Below are 14,343 nucleotides of genomic sequence, written 5' to 3' on the forward strand. Positions count from 1 at the left end.
CCTGTCCCTTTCCCCTTCCTTTTCATTTGAGCTTTAGAGGGTCCAGCTTTGTTTTTAGAGGACGATCCTCTTATAAATTTTTTCTTAGTGGTAGCAACATTTGCTTCCACTTCCTTCCCCTTACCTAAAGTAAGGTTTTGGAATCGCTGGAGCTCATTAAGAAGGGTAGTGAGGTTAAATTCTATCTTATTTAAAAAGATTTGTCTCAAAAGCATTTTCGGAAGAGATTGTAAGATAAAGCTAACCTAATTAGCCTCATCAATGGGTCCGCCGTTTACTTCAGCGATATTGAAGTACATCATCATGTCCAGGACATGTTCTCTAACAGAGGTCCCCTCCTTCATCCGCTTCGTATAAATGTGCTTAATTGCCTCGTGTCTAAGGGACCATGATGGTTGCCCAAACATTTCTCTTAATGAATCTATTATCTCTTTAGCCGTAGCTAAGGATTCATGTTTCTTTGCCAAAACATCAGACATGCTGGCAAGAATGTAAACACGGGCCTTTTCATTGGCTTTGACCCATCGATCGTATGCTTCTCGAACAGTTCGATTAGCATTTGAGGCTGGGGCTTGAGGACATTCCTCAGTTAAGACAAATCTTAGATCGTCAACTACCAGTATTGTGTTTAGATTTGATTTCCATGCCGAATAATTATCGCCGTTTAGTTTCTCGGAAGCTAAGAGTTGAATTATTGAGCTATTCATGCTGAAAAAGATAAACATATTCTTTTAGAAAAAACTATAATCACAAAGAAACCAATTTAATTTAGCAAAAACTAATAATGTACCCTTCATTATTATATTTTGCAACGATATTTCAAAAGTTTAGAGTAACCTCCACCGAAGGACAGTCGATTATTCCTCTTTTGAACCAAGACAATCTTGACTAGATGCTAACACCATAATAACTCTTTATTCTTATAGCACTTTAGTTATCGCTACTTTGGTCGAGAATATACTAACATCTTAGTAATTCTTGTAAGTGTAACCTTCCATTTTTGTATTTCAGAAACCAGAATCAACATGCTCCCGAAAGTGGAAAGTCAATATGAAAACTGATCTAAGAGAGCCTATCCAGATTTGGAGTTCGTGGTGTTTCAAATCCTATAATACAACCCTTCGAAGGGAAAGGTCGCTTCAGGGCAGACATCAAGCGCATTATAGGAATCTCACGGTGCGACCTAATGGAAGAGACCGTGGGATATGTTGTTACATACCCTTCACCCACTTACTATGAACTACTTCCCCTATTCACCTTGATATTGATCCATGCAAACACTCTTCGAAGGGAGTCCGCTCCTAAGCACGACCCAAAGCCCTGCATGGACCTCACGATGTGAACTCTTAGGGATGCTAGAGCTAAAAGTACACTACTTCTCTTTAGCTGAAGTGTTCTATAACGGTTTAGGGTATAAAAAAAATACTTAGAGATATATTTCGGCTAAATTAAACATATCCTAAGTCTAGGTGATAGATCCATGTATAACTCTTATACTGGATTTTAACCTATGATGTCTAGGTGATAAAAAAATTTTATTACCTCACATCTCTCACGCATGCTCATTTAAAACTAGGGTTATTTGACTTAGACGCTAGTTTGATCTCCAGGTAGGAGGTGTTCCATAAACCGTCATCTTAAGAACCCCCAACCTTAGACAAGATCTCCCCGGGCAAGTAAATAACTCTTCTTTTAACAAGTAATCGACCTATTCTAACTCTTTAGAAAAGCCGATTGAAATTGCACCAATTTAATCCTAGGTGAGCATGCAACTTTTACCTTTGTTATAGATTTTAAAGTCTAAGTTATTTTATAACAATTATAAAATAAAATTATAACCATTATAACCCTAGAATCATACATCTATAACATACATTCATACTTAATGATCATGCTTTAATATAACACTTTATATTAAAAAAACTTAACATGCATAATATATACATTATAACAATTATAACATATATCAAATGCATGTACATGTTAACCTATGGTGGGATTTTAAATCTATATGGCATACTATATGCACAACAAGATTCAAAATTGAATTAAAACATACATCAACATGCATAATTAATTAAACATCCTAAAATGGATTGGTTTTGGCTCTTAAATTAAGCTAACAACTAAATTATTACAATAATAATTTGGTGTAGTACAAAAAACCGCTCTCGAACCAGCTTCAAACACTTTTGAATCAACTCGAACCAGCCAAAAAACATTCGAACCGGCCCAAAAACTCCAAAAACCAGGTTGAACCGGTCAAACCGGCTCAACAGAATCGGTCCAGACCGTCTGGACTGACTGGTCAACGCTTGCAGGCATGGTCAACTGAGGCGTGGGGCGGGGCGGGCCGGGTCGACGGAAAGTGCACGGGCGAGGCAACTTCGAACCGGATCGGAACGGAGTAGGCGGAGAAACCGGGTCGGGTCGCGAAATGGGCCAAAGCAGTTCCTCAATAATTGACGCGCGCGGGGCTACTCGAATCGGGTCGGATCAGTGCTCGGGTCAGGTCTGGAGTACTCTCTCGGGTCTGTGAGCCATGTTTCTCCAAATTTGAAGCTGTCCTCTTTCCCGGAACCGAGCAATTACAGCCTAATTTCAACTCTAATGACTCTAACAAATTTACAGACCCTTTTTCAAACATTAATTCTCATAAAAATGTGAGCAATTACAAATTAATACTACAAACAAAACTTAATTTAATTGCCAAAACCTAAAATCCATTTTAGTTTCCAATCTCAATTTTATCTAAAAAATTGAAACCCACCACATGCAATTGAGTAAAATTAAAACAAGCTCTGATACCACATGATGGAAAAATAGGCATACGTAGTGGAAATAAGGATCAATTTTACTCTAACTGCATAGATTAAACATACAACCCTAAATTAATTAATTAGGGTTTTTTTGAAATCTTACCTTTGAAGCTTTCGAAACTCATCTATCTCCGCTCGAACACGAACTGGACAACCACTAGAGCTGATCTACTATCCTCTGGACTCATAATCGGGTTGTGGGACCCGATGGATGAAGAACCCGAGAGAGAGAAAGAGATGGAAACAGAAGATGGATTTTTGGGTTGAGTTTGGGTGAATTTTTCTAAAAAAGAGTGATTTTTTCCGGCCCAAAATTGAAGCCAATTTTGGGAAAATGTCATAAGTCTTTTATCCAAATTGAAAGCCCATATTTATAGAAAAAAAGCCATGCAAAATTGCATGAAACAAATTCATAAAAACCCAATACTTAGAATCCACTATTTAAGTGGGCTTAATGTCTCCACTATTAGCCAACACCTAGCCCACAGAATTATCCAACAAAAGTTTGGATTTTCCCATTAACTTTAGTCAAAGGGCAAAATAGTCATTTTGTCAAAGTTAAACTTTGACCGAAAAGTCAACATTTTGACTTTTTATGATTGTTTTCCTGTTAACTAGTTTTGACCTTTCGAGCATGAATCCACATTCATTTTCTCGAAATTCAAATCATATTTGAATATAAGGTCGGTCAAAGTTTGACTTTTCAAGTCAAAAGTCTACTCTTTGACCATTTCCATTATTTCCGAGCTTCCGAATATGAACGAATTCATATTCTTGATATTTAAATCACATTTAAACAGTAAAGCTGTATCTCTAAACTGAAAAACCAACCAGTATGTCACATATACTTGTCGGTTTCTCTCTCTTCACCTAATTTGAACAATTCAAATTATTCTATCACACTGTTCTAATTTTATTCCATATGAGCTAGTAAGGGAACCTAATGAACCTATAGATCATGGGCTCCAACGATCCGAGATTAGCTGGCTAAACTCTTTAGGTGGAGCTAATCAATATTGGTTAACTCACGGGTCATTCCACTATAGTCTCGTAGTTGCACTCCTCTTACTATAGATATATTTGTGTCCATATGATATAACCATGATCTGTAAGCTAATCCTTCACAGGTTGTTCGTAATCTCAGCTGGGTCATAAAAACCGTTTTACCCCTGAGACTACATCTTATTCTTTAAGCTCCACTGATCCTCTAATGAAAAATTGGTTTAAGGTCCAACCTATAAACCAAACCCTTCTCAGACCAAGAAGAGAGTGGGGCCCCTTGTTCAAGACCTGGATTCAGTACTAAAGGGAACAACTTATCTACTATCCCTATAAAGGGTAGGAGTGAATTTCGTCTTGCACCCTTTGTTCCCAGCTATCCACCTGATCTTACCCCCTGAAATGGGAGGCTTATTGGGCCAACGATAATGAGCTGCCCTTATCTATGCAGATCTAAGGATAATTCGTGAACAGGAGTTCATAGTTAGCTTAGGATTAAGATTAAGTTACTTAGGTCATCAATTAACGAAATAGTCAGTTTTATACATTAAACGACATTTAGAATGTAAAAAGTGACTATTTCATGATTCAGTCTTATGTAAACTCTTTACATAGGATGTCCCCATTTTCATGTCTCCACATGAACGGTTTAGGATCACATCGTTTGTACTAACTACAAAAATGGGTCACATCCATAGTGTCCCCAGAATAAGATGCCCAATCTTATTCATATACTATAGACCATTTTGGCTATATATTTGAACTTGATCCACATTTATGTCACTACATAAAGTCGAAACTTAAACTTAATAGCCTCAGAACCTTAGTTTATTGGATTCATGAATATAGAATTTAAATTTACTAAAGATTTTCAATAACAACTTTATTGAACAAGAATATGAATTACAAACTACGAGTTTTAGGACATAAAATCCAACACAGTTGGGTTAAATTACAATTTTACCCATGTAATTAACTCTTACACATTAAGTACCACTGACCCCTCTAATAAAAAATCTGTTTATTCTTCTACCATAAACCAAGTCCCTCTCGGGTCAGTAAGAGGGTGTGGACCCTTTGTTCAAGACATGGAATCAACACTTAAGGGAACTACTTCTCTACTTACCCTAAAGACGGGAAGGAATGAATTCCATCTTGTATAATTATGTTCCCAGTTCCTTACTCGGACAAGTCTCCAAAATGGTAACCTTATTGAGTCAGTGACTCAAGCCACTCTCACCCCAAATCAAAGGACTGCCCTCATAGACAGGAGTTCATAACTCATTTAGGATTGAGATCCAGTTACATGATTATTCTATGAAATATTAATCTATTCAGTCCACTGTGTTATATGGAGAAATTAAATATATTGCGGTACAGTCTTATACAAACTCATTGTATAGGATACCCTCACTCGCATTTCATTACATGAACGATTTGGATCAAATCATTTGTAACACTTATAACATGTGTAACAATTACAAAGTGGGTCGTATCCGTAGTGTTACCAGAATAAGATACCCAACCTTAATCCATATAATATATACCTTTTAGGTTATTACTTGAAACATTATCCATTTATATGCCCACATATTGTTTCAAGTCTCATGAAATAACCTTGGATTTTTCCCGTAGTGGATAACTAATTATTGCATATAAAATAATCAATTATTATATCAAATAACTAATTAACTACGAGGATTGGGCATAAACCCCAACAATGCAGTGGTAGATGATACTTGTGTAGGCTAAGCACGGAGAACTCTTTTGCTACCTTGGGGGAGAAAAACATAAAAAAATTGTGAGCTGGGAAGCCCAGTAAGTGACGATTTTAAAACAATAATTGTTTTAAGCATTAATTAGAATTTCAAGATTAGAAACATTTTTCTATAGACTTGAAGAACATTTTATAAACTCAGAGTTCACAAATCATGCTAAAAATCAATAAGATTAGTAAACCATAAAAATGTAGTAAATCTGTCTCATACATTCATCATTCATAACATCACATTAAACTTGTACCCAAAACCTTAGTTGAGGTAGAGCAAGCTTAATATGCTCAACATGGTTAGCCTTAGCTGATGTAGAGTAAACTTGATACATTGAGCGCCATTATCTCTCATAGTGCACGTAGAATGCTTGTATATATGTTAGGGTGGGTCCCAAAGATCCATATCACACTCAAATATTGGACTTCCCAGATACTTTCTTCTATCCTTGGGTATTTAGAATCTCGATAGGCATATCCAGGGTATACATCATAATGGTTTGAAATATATGCTTGGGCAAATCCATAAACATTCTATAGATATAAAATCATGAAGAACAAGTTTCTTTCCTTTGCAAGCACAACATTTGAGAAATAGGCTATCAAAGCTCACTTCAGGTAAATCGGGCTCAAAACATAGCATTTTGGGAATAGATCATCATAATAAGTAAGTCATGCTCGAATATATCATTTTAGTTAAATAGCTCATTTCCTAAGAAATCATGAACATAAAATACAAAAGAATTTATTTTCAAAAGGAATTGTCATCCACAGTCAATGACTGGCTCCCAATGGTTTATAGGCCACTCCAATCTTTGTTTAACCTAAAAATTAGATCATAAACCCTTGGTTATTCCCTAAATAACCTTTCAGCTCCTATGACCTCTCAATAACCCATATAAGCAATCATACTTTACTTAAATTTCATTTAACTCTTAAAATCACCTTAGAGTCCATACTTATTCATCTTATAGCAAAAAATCTAAGAAAACCTTAGATGGACTTAAAATAGCTCACCAAAATACCAAATGATAAAGACAAGACCAATAGGTAGACTAATGGGCAGCGGGCACACGATAAGGCAGGTCGTGGGTGCTGGAACAAGAACACGGTTAGGTTGATGGGCGGCAGCTCACACACACAAGCATGGCGTCGAGGGTGCGGTAGACTGGTCGTGTGATCGTTGGATGCCTGATGTTGGGTATCGAGCATTGGCAAGTGAGGAGTGCTGCTAGGTGTCGAGTGTGTGTGAACGTGTACGACACTAGATGCACCGAAGGACGTTGTAGGATGCATAGAAGGGCGCGAGGTGTGCACGGCTGGTGCAGGCACAACATGGCACATGGCATGCAAAGCATTAAGTGCCAGACGATGTGTTCACCAACCTCTACAGCCAGGGCTTCTTCAACCTCCAGCCGACAATCCCAGTCAAGACTCAGCATGGCAATCCTCCATCATCTCTTCTCTGATTTCTCTAAGTTTTGGCTGAAGAAATTCAAGGTTTGCTTGAGTAAAATGGAAACGCCAACCTTCTCTTCTTCACCTTATATACATGACCAACCAACATCTCTCTTCTTCAACTCATTAATTGCCAGCTTCTAATTCCACTTCTTAACCCACTAAGCTCTGTTTAATCATCCTTAGCCAAACCTTAAACTATAAATAAAAGTAAACTACTTAACCTTATCCATTTTAATTCAAATTCCCTAAGAAAATTCAAGACTTCTAACTCCGTGCCTCTCGGGTCTCACTTCCATTCCCAATATTTAATAAAAATTTAATTCCCTTTTCCTTTCACTTCTCATTTACTTTTTCACATAAACACTTAGAAGAAATCTTTCACTCTCTCGTGGTTTTAACATTAATTTGACCAAGTTCATTTAAGAAATGTAAGACATATCACCAAATGAAACATTAAAGTCTAACTAAACTTAGGAAAAATAGTAACATTTAGGGCTTACACTAGCTCATGATAATATTCATGAATATTTCTTCGAAACTCTGATTATATTGATTTGAACGGATTATGTTTTGAAAAGTTTTATGAAGTATGTTTTCCTACTGTGCTTAATTGTCTAAGTTTGAAACATACTTTTTTTAAAAAAAAAACATCACTCATTGGGCTTCCCAGCTCATCCTTTTCTTTTTGTTTTTCCTCCTCAGTTAGCGAAAGAGTTTCAGGTGCCTTCTAAGCCAACATATGCCACCTTCCGTTAGACTTGTTCCATTTTGTATGTCTATAGTTCGCTTGTGTTCACATATAGTTTTGAGAACATATAGATAATGTACATAGGATCAGGTAAGGATGTATGAAGTTTTGATTCATGGCTTAGATTGCATTAGCAATAAATCCTTGTGATTATATTTGAGGCTATGTTGTTTAATTTTTCTTACTCGGTTTAGGGTGTCTTTACTTGTTGGAAATTATGGTGGATTGTCATAATTTGGGCAAAAACAAAACGCCATGTCATTTAGCAGATTAATGACAAAATTTCAAATTATTAAATTTTCAACCAATTAAAAGTCAACATGTGTGCCGAACTAAAATAAAAGGCAGAAGTTGACAAATTCCAATTACGCTATATGTTTTCATCTTGACTATTGGATCAAATAAGCTAATTTGGTATCGATAGAGAGTGATGCATTCTGAATATGATGAAATAATGGTGTATATTGTGATGATGGTGTATGCATTGTACATGCAAGTTTTCCTAGCAAAATCCAAGTATAAATTCTACTAGGTTGCCTGGTAAACCAAGGGTCGAACACAGGAACTATGGAGACAGTATGCAAAGGTGAATTCTGATTCCCTTGCGATGATAAATTAAACAATGAGTTGGTTGGTATGTTTGTTTAAGGTATAGATTCTATGCGGCGGAATTGAGAAAAGAGTTAATAACAACGAAAGTTACAATGAGTATGCAGGGAACGAGTTGAGAAGGGATTTAGCTCACACTTCCTAAGATTGCATTCAAGTTATGCGATCATGCTACACACATACAACAACAGATCATCTCTCAATGCAAATGCTATAGCTCCTAGTTTTAGGACGCATGCGATGTATACGATGATGTCTATAAGATTTACGTCTAATCCTCTATTCTTGTCTATGTGATGATGAATGACACACACATACACAAGGCGACTGCATACTACCATAACCTATTTATAGGGTGCATGCAATGCATGTTAGCAAACATAACTTATCTCTATGTCTTTATCTCTTACTTATGTAGTTCTAATCTAACTTTCTCAAGCCTAGATTCTAACCTAGCTCTCTTAAGTATAGGTTCTTTCTTTAGACTCTCTCTCGAGTAGCTCTAAAGGGGTGATGGACACATACATAAGACAAGATCAACCCATTCGAAAGTTTAGTTACTCATGTGTAATGTAAAGAGAGTGAACAGATGTAGAGATGCAAATTCCATTTTATAAATGAAATCATAACATAGAATGACAATGGAAAGTAAGGATAGGGAGCCTGGTAGAAATGTTTTGCTTCATATAGCTTTTACACTGAGTTTCTCTACTCTGCCCAAAAGAATATTCTTGCTTTCACAAGAGTCGACCCTTTCTCCATTCTCAACGATTTTCCGACGTCTTCTCTCTTCATTCGCCTCCGCCTCTATGTATATAGAAATTACAGACTACGACTATCTATGTATATAGCGGAAAAGAACTCTAAAATTTTAACTGCTGAACTGGAACCGAACAAAACTTCTTCAACGAAGATGGCCTTCGGTATTGATAGAGCTTCAAGGTGAAGGGCTTTTCTCTCTAATGATTGCACTGATGGGATGTCATTAAATCTCTGTTTGATATGCTGATTAATTGTCACCGAAAAGTTGAGTGTACTTGCTACAGTGTTGTCGTTAACGGCTTGTCAACTAAATTCAGATTCGACCGTCATCAGCTTTCTGGCCCATCATGATTTATTAAGCTTTCACCTTGATGTACCGTCCCTATGCGGCCACCTTCTTGAGTAGATCTTCATGGACGAATACGATCCAATGCCTTGCGATCGCAATCTTTTAATGTGTCCGGACGCTGAATTCCTTGGATTGCAATTCTGCCTTGCACCAATGCATTTTCTTGCACAAAATACGTAAATTAGCTGCTTTAATGCAATGAACGCATGCGATCGCAATGTTCTCAACTTAATGCATTTGGACACGATTTTACATATTGTACGTCGTAATCCTACATTGTTTTATGTCTTTGCATTGTAATAACGTGCATTTCTGTCCGACAGCATCTCCCCTCTTGAAATCTCTTAACCAACGCATGGTCTTACCATCAACGCATAGCCTCCTCCCAATACACTCTTCTTTATGTCCTTTGAAGAGAATTGAGTTCTCATCTGAAGTCCTTCTATTTATAGGCATCCAAAGGCTCTCCAAGGTCGACACCTTCCTCTCCTAGTGTTTCTTCCTCACACTACCAACACAATTTTTGACCAACGCAATCTAAGTGTCCTTCTCCTACATTGCCAACGCATGAGACCAATTTTTGCATGTCTCCTCATGCCTCCACCTCAAATCCTTAAGGCTGAAGATTTCTTTTCAACAAGCCACATATTAGAATGACGTCTTCCATGTGAGCTTAGCCTTCTTATGCGTTCATCCCCTTCAATATGCGTCCACTATGGTGATTCTCAATGCATACAACTAGCCTCAGATATTAATGCATAGTGTACTCAAGAATGTATAGTAGGTCCTCAACGCATAGTATGACTCTAACGCATAACAACCCTTGGTTTCCCTTGATTTCCAACAGCACCATTGCAACCCTTAACCATCGCAAGAGCCAACACCATGCGTCCCTCCTAGCCTATCACATGGCCTATGTCCAATGCATCCCTCGTGATAGCTATCACCAACCTCCAACGCATCACAAGGTCGCACGGCTCCAACGCGTTTGCTAAGCATCAACGCATGGCTCATTCGTCATCAACGCATTGGTTGCATGAGTCGCTTGGCATGGGCACTTGGCCGACAGCTTGGCATCGACACATCGCTCCGTAGGGCTTGCTCATCTGCTTGTTGCATGGGCACTGCCATCGATGCATCGTTCACTCAGCCGCTCGATGCGTGGGCGCTTCCATCGACGCATCGCTTGGCACGGCAGCTTGGCATCGTTGGAAGGGTTCGCTCGGCTGCTCGATGCATGGACGCTTCTATCGACGCATCGGTTGGCACGGCAGCTTGGCCTGCTTCGACACATGGCTGGGCATTTGGCCGAGCCTGCTCGACGCATGCCACCCTCCAGCCCTCGTGCCATCCCAACCTTTCAATGCATCACTTTCAACTTTCTTCCTTCAGCCGTATGGATGCATACCACTCTTCCAACGCATCCATCATCTGACACATCGAACGCATCAAACGCATCAAACGCATCCTCATCCAACGCATCCAACACATCCATCATATAGGTTTATACTTAGCCAATTTTCCAAGGTTTCCCCAAAAGTCAAGCTTCCAAATTCACACTTTTTCCTCTCCCTTTGCCCAATTAATCTCTCCAAGATCTTATGGCCAACGCATAGCAATGCCTAGTCCAACACTTAGCCAATTTTTCATCAATTAAAGTTTAACTCAAAACCACTCAAGGAAAATCTATTCAACACTTAGAAATTTCCTTCACTTCAACATAGGATTTAACTTCCACTTAGTTAATTCCTTTAATCACCTGCTTAAGTATGGATAATGGAAATCCGGGTTTCACACAAACATATTGTAGATTTCAATAAAACTTCTAAGGTGGGTGTGCGGATCCACACCACACCTACTGCCAAACTGTCCCGCAGTTTGAATCATCCGCAGCATCACCGATTTCATCTCAAACCTCGATCCGTCCAAGGTTGGCCTCATGATTCCTAGTGAGAAATCATACAGGTTAGGCGGCGCATAGTCTCGAATGGGCCTATTGCAGTCATTCGCCAAGAGGATGGGGTTTGCCATGATATTATTTGCATTGGGTGCTCTGTCTTCCGATCGCTCCGCCATGATGGGATTTCTCTCTTGTTGTTGTTAGTGGCTATTTCTTCTTCTTCTGCAAAAAGTTTTTTCAATCTCTGGGTCGTAGTTAGGCTCAGAAACTTGTCGTTCGCTCATATGACGCCCGCTTCTTCTCTCACCAAAGGAGAGGCAGTGCACAGAGATGGAAAGTCTGCAAAGATAATAAAAAAGTTACCGTTAGCACAATATGTACTATTGTAGTCCCCGACAACGGTGCCAAAAAATTGATGCGTAATGAATATGATGAAATAATGGTGTATATTGCGATGGTAGTGTATGCGTTGTACATGCAAGTTTTCTAGCAAAATTAAAGTATAAATTCTACTAGGTTTCCTGGTAAGCCCAGGGTCAAACGCAGGGACTATGGAGACAGTTTGCGACAGTGAATTCTGATTCCCTTACAATGACAAATTAAACAATGAGTTGGTTGGTATGTTTGTTTACGGTATAGATTCTATGTGGCAGAATTGAGAAAAGAGTTAATAACAACGAAAGTTACAATGAGTATACAGGGAACAGGTTGAGAAGGGATTTAGCTAACACTTCTTAAGATTGCGTTCAAGTTATGCGATCATGCTATACACATACAACAACAGGTCATCTTTCAATGCAAATGCTATAGCTCCTAGTTTTAGGATGCATGCGATGTATACGATGATGTCTATAGGACTTACGTCTAAGCTTCTATTCTTGTCTATGCGATGATGGAGGACACAGACATACACAAGGCAACCACATACTTCCATAACCTACTTCTAGGGTGTATGCGATGCATGTTAGCAAACAAAACTTATCTCTAAGTCTCTATCTCTTGCTTATGCAGTTCTAATCTAACTTTTTGAAGCCTAGATTCTAACCTAGCTCTCTCAAGTCTAGGTTCTTTCTTTAGACTCTCTCTTGAGTAGCTTTAAAGGGGTTATGGACGCATACATAAGACAAGATGAACGCATAAAATGAAGATCTTATGTCATGCTAGTTAAGTGCTTCTCCACCCATTCAAAAGTTTAGTTACTCATGTGTAATGTAAAGAGAGTGAATAGATGTAGAGATGCAAATGAATCCATTTTATAAATGAAATCATAATACAGAATGACAATGGGAAGTAAGGATAGGGAGCCTCGTAGCAATGTTTTGCTTCCCATGGCTTTTACACTGAGTTTCTCTACTCTGCCCAAAAGAATATTCTTGCTTTCGCATGATTCGGCCCTTTCTCCGTTCTCAATACTTCTCGACACTCTCTCGAGCTGACCAGGAACAATCTTCCGACATCTTCTCTCTTCACTCGCCTCCGCCTCTAAGTATATAGAAATTACAGACTATGACTATCTATGTATATGGCAGAAAAGAACTCTAAAATTCTAACTGCTGAACTGGAACCGAACAAAACTCCTTCAACGAAGGTGGCCTTTGGTATTTATAGAGATTCAAGGTGAAGGGCTTTTCTCTCCAATGATTGCACTGATGGGATGTCATTAAATCTCTATCTGATGTGTCGATTAATTGTCACCGAAAAGTTGAGTGTACTTGCTACAGTGTTGTCGTTAACTGCTTGTCAACTAAATTCAAATTCGACCATCATCAGCTTTCTATCCCATCGTGATTTATTAAGCTTTCATCTTGATGTGCCGTCTCTATGCGGCCACCTTCTTGAGCAGATCTTCGCAAATGCATACGATCGCATAGCCTTACCTTCACAATCTTTTAATGCACCCGGACGCTGAATTCCTTGGATCGCAATTCTGCCTTGCGCCAATGCATTTTCCTGCATAAAATATGTAAATTAGCTGCTTTAATGCAATGGACGCATGTGATCGCAATGTTCTCAACTTAATGCTTTTGGACACGATTTTACATATTTTTACCATCGCAATCCTACATTGTTTTATATCTTTACATTATAATAACGTGCATTTCTGCCTGTTATCATTGAGCTCAGGTTCAATTAAGCCCAAAACTGGCTTAATTTGGCCCAAAGGCCAACAAAGTCCAAAATCCAATTAATTAGGTCCAAGGGATAAGTCTATGGACCAACCAAGCCTAAGCCCACTTAAAGTTGATGGAAACTCTATGAATAGAAGCCTTAACCTTCATTTTGGTGGGGGGGTGGGATGAGGCGCCAAGGGAGGTTGAAGTAATTGTTGATTGAAGCTTTGAAGCTCTGAAGAACTGAAGACTAAAACTTTGAAGCTTCGAAGACTGAAACTCTCAAGATCTAAAGACTCAAGCTCCCAAGTTTGAAAACCAAATCTCCTAAGATCTAAATACCTAAACTCTCAATCTCTAAAGCTCTTAAGGCCGAAGCTCTCATGCTTTGAAGATCAAAGCTCCCAAGTTATGAAGAATTAAAGATCAAAACTATCAGCACCTAAGCTTCTGAAGACTGAATCACACTTTAAGACAATGGCAATTTACGTCTTTCAGAGTTAGAAGAACTTAATGAAAAGAGACTGGATGCTCAATAGGCATTGGAAAGATACCAAGCACGAATGTCTAAAGCATTTGATAAGCATGTGAAGTCTTAGTCATTTCATATTGATGATCTAGTACCTACAGTAAGAAGACCTATCATCATAATGAGACATACAAATAACAAGTTCACACTCAAATCCAATTGACCCTACATTGTCAAAGAATTCTATACAGACGAAGCATACAAAATCTTCAATCAAGATGGAGTAAGAATTGAACCTATCAATTGCAAGTTCCCTAAGAAATTTTATGCTTAAGGTTGACATATAAA

The 14,343-nt window shown here is 38.4% G+C and overlaps 1 protein-coding gene across 1 annotated transcript; it reads right to left on the reverse strand.

Moving 5' to 3' along the window:
- Positions 1 to 245: 245 nt before the first annotated feature.
- Positions 246 to 707, reverse strand: LOC150030825 (uncharacterized). Its single transcript, XM_090309399.1, has one exon. The coding sequence runs from the start codon at positions 705 to 707 to the stop codon at positions 246 to 248; it is 462 nt and encodes a 153-aa protein (XP_090165525.1).
- Between the last annotated feature and the right edge of the window lie 13,636 nt (positions 708 to 14,343).

The sequence above is a fragment of the Benincasa hispida genome, unplaced genomic scaffold, assembly GCF_027475165.1.
Source record: "Benincasa hispida cultivar pf3 unplaced genomic scaffold, pf3_genome.v1.1 HicScf1628, whole genome shotgun sequence".
In the NCBI taxonomy this organism is placed as follows: Eukaryota; Viridiplantae; Streptophyta; class Magnoliopsida; order Cucurbitales; family Cucurbitaceae; genus Benincasa; species Benincasa hispida.

Bases quoted from the DNA above. Each gene is read 5' to 3' on its own strand.
- LOC150030825 (XM_090309399.1), bottom strand. From the start codon at position 707: ATGAATAGCTCAATAATTCAACTCTTAGCTTCCGAGAAACTAAACGGC.